Source organism: Salmo salar, chromosome ssa05 (genome assembly GCF_905237065.1).
Source record: "Salmo salar chromosome ssa05, Ssal_v3.1, whole genome shotgun sequence".
Taxonomy (NCBI): Eukaryota; Metazoa; Chordata; class Actinopteri; order Salmoniformes; family Salmonidae; genus Salmo; species Salmo salar.
In genome coordinates, this window is record NC_059446.1 from 74,416,273 (window position 1) to 74,431,421 (window position 15,149).

At 45.0% G+C, this 15,149-nt stretch overlaps 1 protein-coding gene across 2 annotated transcripts; it reads left to right on the forward strand.

Moving 5' to 3' along the window:
• The first annotated feature begins 182 nt into the window (after positions 1-182).
• LOC123723768 (regulation of nuclear pre-mRNA domain-containing protein 2) lies at positions 183-15,107 on the forward strand. Of its 2 annotated transcripts, none has more exons than XM_045718865.1 (10): positions 183-438; positions 11,207-11,336; positions 11,550-11,707; positions 11,855-11,907; positions 12,397-12,523; positions 13,356-13,531; positions 13,630-13,933; positions 14,012-14,290; positions 14,434-14,613; positions 14,826-15,107. In XM_045718865.1, exons 1-10 carry the CDS (start codon positions 252-254, stop codon positions 14,981-14,983), a joined length of 1,752 nt encoding a protein of 583 aa, XP_045574821.1. In that variant the 5' UTR covers positions 183-251; the 3' UTR covers positions 14,984-15,107. The 2 variants fall into 2 exon arrangements, with proteins under 2 accessions (XP_045574821.1, XP_045574822.1); XM_045718866.1 differs by having other exon boundaries at positions 14,437-14,613.
• Positions 15,108-15,149: the final 42 nt, after the last annotated feature.

Consider the following 15,149-nt stretch of genomic DNA (forward strand, 5'->3'; position numbering starts at 1 on the left):
GAGAGGTGCCGTTTTATAATGCTTGCGATTGAATGCAACCAACTTTTAACATATATATATTACCCTTTCGGCTGGTAAATATTGGTCAAACTGTTGAAGTTGCCTGGCCCTCAACTGTTATTAGGTCAGTTTTCAGAATCTGACCCTGGATCTGTAGGGGGCGTGTCTCCTTTCGCCTGTCTGTCACACTTTTGGTACCTTCATGATTCACTGCGGTGTCCGTGTCTGCAGTACCAGAGAGAACTGGAAAAATGGCGGCGGGTTCTGGAGCTGTTAGCGGCCACGGTGGCCGCGGCGCTTTGGAGGCCACCCTGGACCGTAGATTTCAAGGAGTTTCCAACACTATGGAGTCTATACAGGGGCTGTCGACCTGGTGCATTGAAAATAAAAAGTATCACAGCCTTATCGTTCGGTACTGGATGAAGTGGCTCAAGAAATGTGAGTAGCTAACGTTAGCTTGTCATTCGTTAGCTAGCTTTCCCTGCTACTATACACACGTTAGCTAATCAATGATGTTCCTAATGTGTTACCTAAAAATGTTGACTCCATAAAGTTCATGCATAACTAAAATAAGATAGGTAATAAAACGTGTGCTTTGTACATATAGTTAGCTGCCTTGCAAGCTAATGTAACTAACTAGTTATAGTAAGGTAGTTAGTACCTACCAGTAGCTGCAGTTCAGCATATCGATATGTATATGAACGATAGCAAGCGACGTGTGATCAATTTAGTTTGGTCGAACCTGACCTGTCTGCACATATGGTTCGACATTGCACCTGTTTCGTGCGCGCTATGTTTTTGCAGAACTGCAGAGGATAGAGGAGCCAGGTAATTAGCTAGCTAGCCAAACTATCAAATGTGTTTGAACTAGAGTTAAAATGGGGGTAGTGTTGACAGCACAGGTGATACATGTTGCTGGGTAAGCAAGTGGTCTGAAAAATCGGCCTTTAGGAAGAAATCTGGGTTAGGCCCAGGGTCGATTGTATGGTTGTTTTAACGGGGTGGCAAAGAGTGGGCCAACACCAGTCATGTGGCCATGGGAAATTAGCAAATTGTACAACAAAAAGCGTTAAATTGGCTTAAAAATATGACGTATTGCATAACTGTTTCAGTGCCGCCGGCAAACGGGTGGCTAGCTGGTTTACTTTAATACAAAATATCGACAAAAGCAATTCAAAAGAGTGGGGGCATATTTTCCTCATGATTCGTCAACTCGCACATCGGATAACTGCATGTTCGGTGTGTGTCTTGACCAATCGCACATCCAGCAAAGCGCTCACCACTTTCCTGCATGGGCCTATTTATTTAGCAAATATGTTAACACATCAGACCCGACAGACACAAGCAAAAACTCTTTACATGAATGTTGCAGCATCCTACACCTAAACATTAGCTATCTGGTATGCTGTATGTGAAGAAAACGAGACGATTTCTCAGTCTGATAATCTGTAGGCTACTAACAACACAGTCTACTATGCGCCCTATCCCCCTGGCCAGGGTAAACAAAGCTGTAACGTTATGTATTTATGGCCCATTTGTTTGCATTAGGAGAAAATGTGATCAAGTTGGATTTATATTCAAACTTGGGCTGGTTAGGCTACCTAGACCTTTTCAATCCAATGTGATTAAAACTGGAAATAATTAGTCAACACAATAGTGATTACATAAGAGTTACCGTCTACATGATACAAGCCTGTATAAAGCAAGCTCAGCCCAGAGTTCTATTGTCCAATCATAGTGGTCTGTGTTTTAAAACATAATTCATATGAACAAGTACAAGGTTGCTGCAGTCTGACAGGGGTTTCATCCTCCCCAGGGCCAGGAGTTTTCTGACCTGATTAGAAAAACTGGTCCCATTATAGTCCATATAAAACCTTTTTACAACTGATTAATCACTGTCATAAGGTCTGGTGTTTTACCTGGTTAGGTTACCAGATCAGGAAGAACTCCAGGCCCAGTGGAAAAGATGTGCCCTACCACTCTGAGACTTGTTGCCACCTCTGCTGTTTCAACTGTTCATTTGTATCTGCCCAAATGTATTAAAATAAATACATGTGAAGTGATCCATATTGATCCGTATTCAAGTTAGATACTACCACCATGTCCAGTGGTAACTCCCCATCCAAGACATGTTTTATATGTTTAAGATGTATGTTTCAATACAATCTAAAAGCTCTAAAATGCTATTTGGGGAATGGCAAAAATAACTCCAGCCATTATCACTTTGGCTGATGTAGCTTCATTCAGCTCAGTCAATAAGGGACATGCATAACATTCTAGAACAAACACATGCCATAGCCTTAAGCTATAAACACCTACACTGGCTATACACTGGCTATACACTGGGAAACTAGTCTAGTTTGCTGTCAAGTCAAACAGCAGTTACCTAGCAATTCTCCACCTCTGCACTGCTTTTGTCAACTCAACTGAGAGAGAAGTCATGCTGGGCTCTCCGTAGTCCCCAAAAAGCCAGCCAGCCAATCAAACAGCCTTCCCGCCAGAATAAACTCACTGCCCTTTCTCTCCAATCTGAGCCAGATTGACAGCGCTCTGACCCAATGAGAATGGTGGGACACTAAGGGTGGCCAATCATATTTCAGGGGTGGCTAGTGCCACCCCTCGCAATGCCCCTGGGTAGGCCAAGCTAAGATCTTAACTCCAGTGTTTGGCATAGCTGTCTATGTTTGTCAAACACTGGGGTAAAATTCTTAGCTAGCTAGAGTAGGCCTGGACCTAAACTTTGACAATGTCATTCATTGTGTTTTTGAGGGGTTATTTTATGAAGTGCATGGTGTGATATGGATATGCCATGGAAATAGATATGCCAGTATTTTGTTGTTTATGGAAACTGATGTTGCCCACTTTCCTTGCCTCCAGCTATAAAGGTTTAGCTGGTTTTCAATGCTTTCATTGCCCTAAGCAGTTTTCCTTAACTTAAAATGAATTGCACTGCAGTAGACTTAACATTTGCAAGGTTGCATGTGTTCCCATCTCTCTCTGTCCCTGTCATTGGCTCAACCACATGTATATCTGTTGTCTATGGTGCTGTGCTTTATGTATGATGTCCTCAAACATTCAAACTAGCTTTTAAACTCAGTCAACCAAAGAAACTTGGTGAGTTGTAGGCTTCGTTGTCAAGGTTAAACTTTCAACTCAAAAGTTTTCATTTTCACTGAATGTTGGATGGCCGTGTTAACAGTTCAGCTCCTAGGGTTGTGTTGTAATGCAGTGTTTCCGCTGCACTCATTTAACTGTGGCGCTGCGCCACGGCCCCAAAAATATGAAACATACATATTTCTGTCGAGGCACACTGATGCTAGAACAGTCCAGTCCACATTTACTTTTCCCTTGCAAACAAAATGTAATGACTAGACAAATCAGATAACCGCATAGTAGAATAGTTAATCTATTTCCCTCGTGAGATTCATTCATGTTATGAGTGCTATAGGGAGGGAAACCTGCATTCTGACAAACGGATGCACAACAAATCTTGCAATCGCAGGGAAAAGCAGTTTTAATGGCCTTTGTTAAAAAGAGGGCGTTGCCAGCTTTCCATTCCTACTTTATTTATTTCTTAACTCCTGAATATGTGCGAACTGCACCACAGAGGTTTTAGCAGCATAGTGGTTAAGCACATTATCATTGCAATTTACTGTGAGTGTATAGGGGAGAGTGGGGCTAAATGTAACACAGTCAATTGTAAGGTACCTTAGTGTGAAACGACACCCTACTTCGCTTGTTTTTGGGAGGGTGACAAAAAAAATTGTGCTGAAACCGATGCCATTTTTAGTTGAGCAAGAACAGTGGCAACCAGGGAAAGTGTTGGGGGGGGGGGGGCGTGACATGAAGTGGTTTCGGTGAGAAGTAGAGGCAGGGGGGTTGCGTTACCCTGGGTGGCAGGAATACCCTAACTGGTAGGGAGGGCTACATTATATTCACTATTTATGCACGTTTTTTGGGACATTTCACTAATAGGATGATAACTAGTTAAAAGATTACATTTAGGATCTAGCTAATGATTAGGCCAATAGGGTAAATGCAGATAAGCAACCCTATGCTTCAGCCTATTTATTTATAGCCACTATGCTGCATCAGTTGGGCTACAGGTGCTAATGCTAATAGCATACCTGATAATATGGACCATGCATACGCTATATGCATGGTCAAATAGTTAAAATAATTTTAACATATGTTATTGGGTCTCCCCCCAATGAAAAATAAATCTTCCAGAGAAAATACTGTTGTAATGTGTTGCATGACCAACTGGAAATAACAGATTGAGAAAACACATAAGTGTTTATTGTTTACAGTAGTAGAGGCCTATGTGATGTTCCGTTTCTGAACGCATACCTTTTTTCCACTTGCAGAGTGAATCATACTGTACCTGAGCTGGTGCAGGTAGTGGTACACATATTGTACCACTACAACTTCAGTTCATCACGGTTTGGTTTGGAAGGCTAAAAGCATGTTAATTAGGTACCCAAAATATCTGGTACTGGCTCGCTTGTACTAGGTCAGTGATTTCTGTGTTGGGTCAGGAGGAACCACTGGTCCCCCCCCCGGTGGTGGTACTGAAAAGCTTTTATGTGGGTCACGGAACAGAAAAGGTTTCGGGAACCAATTTCTGCAAACTGGGCGGTCCCTCATAGAGGTACGCTAAGCTTAATGCTGTTGTAATTCCAGTTGACATGCATCATTTGCCCATGATTACTATCTGGTGGTTTACGTGGCATCGCAGTCTGCCTGGCCAAGCAGACTGCGAGGGTTGGAAATTGCCAGGGACCTCACAATACCATATTATCACCATACTTTGGTGCTGATACTATGTCTATTGCGATTTTGATACTAAGATTTTATTGCGATTTTGAAGTTCCAAACATATTGCTCACCATATGTCCACTGCAGAGGCACTAGAGGGCCATGAGAAAGTTGTGATCAGTCATGGAAATAAAAGTGCTGAAAACAATTGGTTCCCTATTTAAAATGATTGAGAACAAGCTATGGAAAAATACTGGAGTTTTGTTGCACGTGCCGCCAACTAGCCCAAAATAATATTGCAACATTGTCAAAACAACATCAAAAAGAATATCCTGATATGTAACTATATCCCCCCATCACTATGGCTTTGGAGGTTGAAACTTTAAACCCCCAGACGTGGACAGTTTGACCAGAGAGTGTGTCTGTGTTCTTTGGTCTGTTGAAATGAGTCTGTGTCCACCTAGACTACGGTGTCAGCTGTAGTAGAACAGTGATGTAGTAGAACAGTGATGCAACAGGTGTTCCATCCAAGGCCCCACATCTACACCCAATCACATGTCCTAATCATTCTGCAATATTCTCAACTGAAGATTTGCAAGGATTCGTCTTTACAATATACAGTGGGGGGGAAAAGTATTTGATCCCCTGCTGATTTTGTACGTTTGCCCACTTAATTTTAATGGTAGGTTTATTTGAACAGTGAGAGACAGAATAACAACAAAAAATCCAGAAAAACACATGTCAAAAATGTTATAAAATGATTTGCATTTTAATGAGGGAAATAAGTATTTGACCCCTCTTCAAAACATGACTTAGTACTTGGTGGCAAAACCCTTGTTGGCAATCACAGAGGTCAGACGTTTCTTGTAGTTGGCCACCAGGTTTGCACACATCTCAGGAGGGATTTTGTCCCACTCATCTTTGCAGATCTTCTCCAAGTCATTAAGGTTTCGAGGCTGACATTTGGCAACTCGAACCTTCAGCTCCCTCCACAGATTTTCTATGGGATTAAGGTCTGGAGACTGGCTAGGCCACTCCAGGACCTTAGTGTGCTTCTTCTTGAGCCACTCCTTTGTTGCCTTGGCCGTGTGTTTTGGGTCATTGTCATGCTGGAATACCCATCCACGACCCATTTTCAATGCCCTGGCTGAGGGAAGGAGGTTCTCACCCAAGATTTGACGGTCCATCGTCCTTTTGATGCGGTGAAGTTGTCCTGTCCCCTTAGCAGAAAATGATCCCCAAAGCATAATGTTTCCACTTCCATGTTTGACGGTGGGGATGGTGTTCTTGGGGTTCTAGGCAGCATTCCTCTTCCTCCAAACACGTTGAGTTGATGTCAAAGAGCTCCATTTTGGTCTCATCTGACCACAACACTTTCACCAGTTGTCCTCTGAGTCATTCAGATGTTCATTGGCAAACTTCAGTCGGGCATGTATATGTATTCTTGAGCAGGGGGACCTTGCGAGCGCTGCAGGATTTCAGTCCTTCACGGCGTAGTGTGTTACCAATTGTTTTCTTGGTGACTATGGTCCCAGCTGCCTTGAGATCATTGACAAGATCCTCCCGTGTAGTTCTGGGCTGATTCCTCACCGTTCTCATGATCATTGCAACTCCACGAGGTGAGATCTTGCATGGAGCCCCAGGCTGAGGGATATTGACAGTTCTTTTGTGTTTCTTCCATTTGCGAATAATCGCACCAACTGTTGTCACCTTCTCACCAAGCTGCTTGGCGATGGTCTTGTAGCCTATTCCAGCCTTGTGTAGGTCTACAATCTTGTCCCTGACATCCTTGGAGAGCTCTTTGGTCTTGGCCACGGTGGAGAGTTTGGAATCTGATTGATTGATTGCTTCTGTGGACAGGTGTCTTTTATACAGGTAACAAGCTGAGATTAGGAGGACTCCCTTTAAGAGTGTGCTCCTAATCAGCTCATTACCTGTATAAAAGACACCTGGGAGCCAGAAATCTTTCTGATTGAGAGGGGGTCAAATACTTATTTCCCCCACTGTAGCTTAAGCCAGGGAAGGAAGCTGGGACCCTTTTGCTATTGAAAGCGATTGTTTATTTGATATTTTGAACTGTTTCCTCTTCCCCACCACTCCTGTGCAACTCAGACAGGCCTAGACTTTAGCAAGTTCTATTTTTTGACTCCAGGATCTTTTCGAAGAAGAGCCGTTTCATGTAATAAACTTAGGATATGAATTAGAAATCATTGTTACATTCATTGGATATCTTCGGGCTCGATTCAATCCGTAGTGCTAGGCAAGTCAGTTAAGAATTTGTTCTTATTTACAATGACTGCCTACCCCGGCCAAACCTGGACCACGCTGGGCCAATTGTGTGCTGCCCTATGGGACTCCCAATCACGTCTGGATGTGATACAGCCTGGATTCGAACCAGGGACTGTAGTGACGCCTCTTGCAGTGAGATGCAGTTCCTTAGACCGCTGCGCCACTCGGGAGCCCATGCTGTTTGGTTTGTGTACTGTAGACCGCATAGAGCTTGTTGTTTTCTGTTCTGTGCTCAGTCTTCATCTCTTCCTCCCCTGGTTGTATACTTTCCAACTCGCCAGTGGGGACGTTTCTCTCTCCTTCGACTTGCCAACCGTTCTCCACTTGGACTCAACTGAGATGTATGAAAGGCTTCTGTATTGTTATTTTATGTTACAAGGTGGTAATGTATCTCTGTTTATTTTGTTACCATTTACTAAGATATACCCTACTTAGTTGGTTTACACTAGTCATCACAGCTGTCCTGCACAAGATGCTGAGGCTGTAGAGCGTAGGCTAATATCACTTTCAGTTTATCAATAAGGCTTCAATGACCCTAATTGATATTGTGGGACTCGTACATACCGTTTCTAGTCTTGTCTGGATCAGAACCTGATCTGTGTCCGTATTACCTACTCCATCAGCTGATCACTTTGAATACCTTAACTCTGGGTGTGCAGGCTTTTGAATGTATGACATTCTCCAGCTTTGATTCATTTACATTTTTTTAATTACATGAATGTCATGAACGTTGTCTTGTGTCAGAGTGTGACGACGCTGTCTGCTCTGTTCATCTGTCTGAAAACAGTGTGTCATGAATGAATAGGTGGCGGTGCTGAACATTATTATTGACATTGTGACAACCGTGTTGCATGCTGCATCTTTGAACATGTTGAACTGGATCTTCATATATTCAGGGAGGGAGATGTTAGAGCCTTTATATTGCCGTTCAAGCTAGAGGGCGACCGATTAATCGGAATGGCCGATTAATTAGGGCCGATTTCAAGGTTTCATAACAATCGGTATTTTTGGACTCCGATTTGCCCAAAACATTTTTAGATGTATTTTTCGTTTTTATCTTTTTTTATTTTAATATTTTTAACCTTTTTTTTTATGTTATCTTTTTTTATATTATTATTTTTTAATTCAATAAAAAATGTTTTAATCTTTTTTTAAATATTTTTTGTACACCAACTAGGCAAGTCTGTGTTCTTAACTTTCTTATTTTCAATGACGGCCTAGGAACGGTTGGTTAACTGCCTTGTTCAGGGGCAGAACGACAGATTTTTACCTTGTCAGCTCAGGGATTCAATCTTGCTACCTTACGGTTAACTAGTCCAACGCTCTAACCACCTGCTTTACATTGCACGAGGAGCCTGCCTGTTACGCGAATGCAGTAAGAAGCCAAGGTAAGTTGCTAGCTAGCGTTAAACTTATCTTATAAAAAACAATCAATCATAATCACTAGTTAACTACACATGGTTGATGATATTACTAGTTTACTAGCGTGTCCAATACACAAGTATATATTTTTAAACCTGCATATTGCCTGCTAACATGCATTTCTTTTAACTAGGGAAAATGTGTCACCTCTTGCAACAGAGTCAGGGTATATGCAGCAGTTTGGGCCGCCTGGCTCGTTGCGAACTGTTTGAAGACTATTTATTTATTCCTAACAAAGACAGCCGACTTCGCCAAACTGGGGATGATTTAACAAAAGCGCATTTGCGAAAAAAGCACAATCGTTGCACGACTGTACCTAACCATAAACATCAATGCCTTTCTTAAAATCAATACACAGAAGTATATATTTTTAAACCTGCATATTTGGCTAAAATAAATCCAGGTTAGCAGGCAATATTAACCAGGTGAAATTGTGTCACTTCTCTTGCGTTCATTGCACGCAGAGTCAGGGTATATGCAACAGTTTGGGCCGCCTGGCTCGTTGCGAACTAATTTGCCAGAATTTTACGTAATTATGACATAACATTGAAGGTTGTACAATGTAACAGCAATATTTAGACTTAGGGATGCCACCCGTTAGATAAAATACGGAACAGTTCCGCATTTCACTGAAAGAATAATCGTTTTGTTTTCGAGATGATAGTTTCCAGATTCGACCATATTAATGACCTAAGGCTCGTATTTCTGTGTGTTTATTATATTATAATTAAGTCTATGATTTGATATTTCATAGAGCAGTCTGATTGAGTGGTTTTAGGCACCAGCAGGCTCGTAAGCATTCATTCAAACAGCACTTTCGTGCGTTTTGCCAGCAGCTCTACGCAAAGCTTCAAGCATTGCACTGTTTATGACTTCAAGCCTATCAACTCCCGAGATTAGGCTGGTGTAACCGATGTGAAATGGCTAGCTAGTTAGCGGGGTGCGCGCTAATAGCGTTTCAAACGTCACTCGCTCTGAGACTTGGAGTAGTTGTTCCCCTTGCTCTGCATGGGTAACGCTGCTTCGAGGGTGGCTGTTGTCGATGTGTTCTTGGTTCGAGCCCAGGTAGGAGCGAGGAGAGGAACGGAAGCTATACTGTTACACTGGCAATACTAAAGTGCCTATAAGAACATCCAATAGTCAAAGGTATATCAAATACAAACCGTATAGAGAGAAATAGTCCTACAATTCCTATAATAACTACAACCTAAGACTTCTTACCTGGGAATATTGAAGACTCGTGTTAAAAGGAACCACCAGCTTTCATATGTTCTCATGTTCTGAGCAAGGAACTTAAACGTTAGCTTTCTTACATGGCACATATTGCACTTTTACTTTCTTCTCCAACACTTTGTTTTTGCATTATTTAAATCAAATTGAACATGTTTCATTATTTATTTCAGGCTAAATTGATTTATTGATGTATTATATTAAGTTAAAATAAGTGTTCATTCAGTATTGTTGTAATTGTCATTATTACAAATAAATTGTAAAAATCGTCCGATTTAATCGGTAGCGGGTTTTCCCCCTGGTCCTCCAGTAATCGGTATCGGCGTTGAAAAATCATAATCGGTCGACCTCTAGTTCAAGCTGTGTTTTTCCCCCAACCACCAGGCTTCCTTTATGTTGGACTCCATTTACCTGCATGACAAACCTGTTTGGTTTCCATGTCTTAGCCTTGCCTGTAACACAGGGCTTCAGTTGAAGTTGTCAGTTGAAAAAAGTGTGCGCTGCAGTAATGAAGTTTTGTCTGTGCGTTAATTATGCTTTAGATAGAAAAGTGAATATCAGCTTGTCATGACATCTGACTGTCACTTAGTAAAAGCACTGCACTGTTTGTCATTTCAGTGAAGTTTCCCATGGACACTGGTTGGTTTTGCTATATTTCCAGAATTGATTAGAAAATGCATGCATTAGCTAATAGGTCTTCCACAGGGCAGTCTAGGTTTAGGCTGGTCATCCACTGGGCGAGGGCGGTTTAGGTTGGTCATCCACTGGGCGAGGGCGGTCTAGGTTTAGGTTGGTCATCCACTGGGCGGTCTAGGTTTAGGCTGGTCATCCACTGGGCGGTCTAGGTTTAGCCTGATCATCCACTGGGCGGTCTAGGTTTAGGCTGGTCATCCACTGGGCGGTCTAGGTTTAGGCTGGTCATCCACTGGGCGGTTTAGGCTGGTCATCCACTGGGCGGTTTAGGCTGGTCATCCACTGGGCGGTTTAGGCTGGTCATCCACTGGGCGGTCTAGGTTTAGCCTGGTCATCCACTGGGCGGTCTAGGTTTAGGCTGGTCATCCACTGGGCGGTCTAGGTTTAGGCTGGTCATCCACTGGGCGGTCTAGGTTTAGCCTGGTCATCCACCCGGGCGGTCTAGGTTTAGCCTGGTCATCCACCCGGGCGGTCTAGGTTTAGCCTGGTCATCCACCCGGGCGGTCTAGGTTTAGGCTGGTCATCCACTGGGCGGTCTAGGTTTAGGCTGGTCATCCACTGGGCGGTCTAGGTTTAGGCTGGTCATCCACTGGGCGGTCTAGGTTTAGGCTGGTCATCCACTGGGCGGTCTAGGTTTAGGCTGGTCATCCACTGGGCGGTCTAGGTTTAGGCTGGTCATCCACTGGGCGGTCTAGGCTTCGGCAGGTTAAGGTTTTTGAGGTGGTTAAACATCAGGCTTCTGAGGACACACTAACCCTCTTCCTCCTCCACCTATTCTTCTTCTTCCCTGTCTTCCTCTCCTTCTCGCCATCAGCGGACACCAACCACCGTCTGAATCTGTTCTATCTAGCCAATGATGTAATCCAGAACTGCAAGAGAAAGAACGCCATCGTCTACCGCTCAGCCTTCGCTGAGGTGCTCCCCAACGCTGCACTAATGGTCAAGTGAGTGAACTGCGCTGGATTATATGAATATTGTGAGGCACATCCTAACTTCCATTTGAGGCACGCTTTAATTGTCAATGGGGTGACTAAGTGAACATCTGATTTAGGTGGAAGTTAGGATTAGCCCATGTATGATGAAATTGACCACCAATCTCTTGCTGACTGAATCTGTGCCCTTCTAACCTCTTGCCCTTTGACCTGTTGTCTTGCCAGAGACCCGAAGGTACGTAAGTCGGTGGAGCGGATCTTCACTATCTGGGAGGAGAGGAACGTCTATCCTGAGGAACTCATCACCCAGCTCAAAGCCAACCTGGCCAAGAAGGAGAGAGAGAGGGAGAAGGAGAAGGCTAAAGAGACGCCTCCTCCACCAGGTCAGTCTCCTATGCTCCTATTTCTTTCTCTCCTCTGTCACCATCTTTTCCTTTTGCCATCTCTCTCTATTTCTGTAACCTCTGGGTCTGTATGAGTCAACAGGTCAGTGTGTTGTGTTGTTCATGTGCTGTGGTTTTGTCCTGTAGCCCCAGTCAACCCCAAAGCTGCCCTGAAGTCCAAGATTGTGGCTGATTTCATAGTAAGTGTATTTTATTCTGTCCTCTGCTAAATTGCTTTGACCCTTTTTAAAGGGGTAATCTGCAGTTGCTACATCCATTTTTGGTTTTGATAAATGAATGATTTGTACCCATTGATTCTTGAAGAATATAACTTTTATAAATGCCTCATGAGCTTAGTTCAACTGTCACACCCCATCAGAACCCCAAATATAAGCTTGTTTTACTCCAATATTTCTAAACAACAAATGTAATCGAACACTATATAGCCTCAACATGGTTAAAACGATAATGTTGATATCATGGATGGTCAGTCCTTGTATCCATAGCTCTGTCTATGAATTTGAGTGGTTCCATTTCTTCAGCCCCATCCCTCAGCTTTTTACCCAAACAGTGGTGGGATGATGCTTTATTGTTTCAACTGATGATTGGCCCTTGATGGAGATGCACACAATAATACTTTTTCCCTCCTTCCCCATGCCCTCCCTCTTTCCTTCCCCCTCTCTCTCCAGCCCCAGTCGTTCATCGAGCAGCTGGCGGGCTTCAAACGGGTGGTGGAGGAGGAGGAGCTGAGGGAGACCCAGCTGACAGCTCTCAGAGTGGACGTCTGCAGCACGGAGGCCCTCAAGAGACTCAAAGGTCAGTGGTCAAAACAGGGTTAAGGCCAGGGGTCATGCCTAGGGTTACGGTGACTGTATTACCGGCAGTCATGGGTCATGACTGCAGTCAAATTCCACGTGACCGTTGAATCACGGTAACTAGGCGTCTCCAAAACGGCGCTCTGATGTCCCCTGTGGTCATTAGTAGCCTACCAAACTTGCTAATGGCCTGGTACTCAGCGCTCTATTGACCCTCAAATCACTCTGACATCAATGCAATAGAAAGTCAAATGAAACACTTCATGAGAGCCCTGGCATTAAGAGTTTGAAGGGAATAGGATCACCTGTTGTGTAGCGAGAGCCAGCTCATAGCTGGTTGATGCATAGAATAAAGTACATGTTCCTATAAGCCCATGTTGGACAACATTTCTATAGGCTATGCTATTCAATTGTGTGAGAAAACAGAGTTTTGATGGCCTCTAATAAAAAGAGGAGAATCCCATCAGCTTTCTATAGGCTAGGCCTCCTATATTTATTTCTCAGCTCTCCTAATATTAAGCACATTGTAAAGCAAAGCAATCAGAGTGGCGCTCCTGAGTGGTGCGGCGGTCTAAGACACTGATCAGTGATAGAGGTGTCACTACAGATCCGGGTTCGACCCCGGGTTGTGTCGCGACCGGGAGACCCATGAGGCGGTGCACAATTGGCCCAGCGTCGTCTGGGTTAGGGGAGGGTTTGGCCGGCTGGGATATCCTTGTCCCATTGCGCTCTAGCGACTCCTTGTGGCGGCCGGGCACATGCACGCTGGCTCCGACATATTGGTGCGGCTGGCTTCTGTGTACTCTTGTTTAAATTACTTATCTCTACCCCAGACAAGGCCGGAGGGAACAAGTTTGCCAAGGACTTTGAAGAGGGCAGCCAGAAGCTGCAGGAGTTTGTCAGTTTCCTGGAGAACCAGATGCCTGTAGGGCCCCCTCTGCTGGAGGCTCTGGGAAACGCAGACGTCTTCTATGAGATGCAATACAAGGAAGTCAAGATCGTGGCCAGCGTGAGTATTAACCAGTCATTCAGGCAATCAATCTGATTGTCATCTATCAAATAAATAAATAATCTAATACATCTAATTCTATGGTTCTAATTTTCAAGGCCTATAAAACCTTTGCCAACCGTGTGGTCAACCTCAAACGTAAACTGGATGCCCTCAAGTCCTCCCTTCCCGGGACCGAGGACTCTCCCATCCCCTCCCCCTCTGAGGACGCTCCCTCACCCACCGGCTCTGACTCCCCCTTCCTGGGGCTGGGAGGAGGCCGAGGGGGTAGGCTGGGTTTTGACCCGGACCTGGATGGGAGTGCCATGGACGAGAGGGATATGGGGGTTGTGAGAGAGGGGGACAACAGAGATGTGGAGGACATGGATCTGTCTGAGGAGGACATGGAGACAGCCAACACAGGTGAGATGGCAGTAGGGAATTCTCAAGGAGACTAAACCTTGTCAAAATGTACACTTTAACCCCTTGTGTTTCCATCAGCTGAGAAGCAGTCATCATCAGCCACCGTTTCCAAGGTGACCAGCTCCAAGACCGCAGCAAAACCCGCCCCTGTCACACTCGTTCGAACCTCCACCGAGTCCCCTCTCAAAAAGGCAGCCACGTCTACCCCCACGCCAGTGACCCCCAGCACCCCTACGAGCGCGGGTGTGAGTGGTCCTAGCGGTCCGACCGCTCCTCTGGGAATGAACCTGGCCAACGTGGACCTGGGCAAGATCAGCTCCATACTGAGCAGTATCACATCAGCCATGAAGAACACAGGTGTGTGTTTGTCTGTACTTGGCAAGATAAGCAGAGTTAATATATGGATTCTGTGACATGCTGGTACAGAAATGTTATAACATGTTTGCATAAGATTGTTCTCTCTCTGTCTCTCTTTCTCTCTGTGTCTCTGTCTCTCTCAGCAGCCAGCCCTGTGTCTCGCCCCTCCCCTGGAACTCCCACCACCCCCTCTGGCCAATCATCTTCCTCCAAAACCCCAGTTGGACCCACCCCTCCTAGCCCAGCCCTGGCCAGCATCCTGTCCAGAGTGAACGTCACCCCTGAAGGCATCCTCAACGCCCTGTCAAAGACCCACACACAGGGTGAGACACACACAAGATAGTAAACCAGATAGGCAGATTTATAGACAGACTTTGAGATGGGATATGCAAGGCTTCTGTTGGAATTGTTTTGGGGGGCACTTTTTATGCTGAGTAACTTGTGTATCTGCTGGTGTAATTATCTCCACCCACCCCACTTTCTCTCTCCCTCCCCATGTCTTTGTTTCTCTCCATCTTCTCTTCTCTCTCCTCAGGTCTGTCCTCTCTGCTGAGGTCTGGTAGCTCCTCCTCCTCTGCCCCCTCCTCCCATGCCTCCCCAGACTCCTCAGCAGCCAAGGGCCCCCCCACACCCACCACTCCTAGCAACACCAAACCCCCCCCTGACCAACAGTCTCAAACGAGACACACCTGAGAGGAGCAGAGGAGCCAGGGATTGGGAGAAAAACCGAGAGGCCTCCCCTCCTCCTCCTCCTCCTCCCCCTCCCCCTCTCCCTAGCCGCTCTGTCTCTCCTCCCAGCCTAGAGTCTAAGATCAACCGTTTCCTCCAGGGGAACCCCGGGTTCAGTCTGGGCCTGGGG

Excerpts from the sequence above, each read along its gene's own strand:
- LOC123723768 (XM_045718865.1), top strand. The coding sequence starts at position 252 with ATGGCGGCGGGTTCTGGAGCTGTTAGCGGCCACGGTGGCCGCGGCGCT. Across the intron at positions 13,934-14,011 it reads CATGGAGACAGCCAACACAG|CTGAGAAGCAGTCATCATCA; the intron begins GTGAGATGGCAG and ends TGTTTCCATCAG. Across the intron at positions 14,614-14,825 it reads GTCAAAGACCCACACACAGG|GTCTGTCCTCTCTGCTGAGG; the intron begins GTGAGACACACA and ends CTCTCTCCTCAG.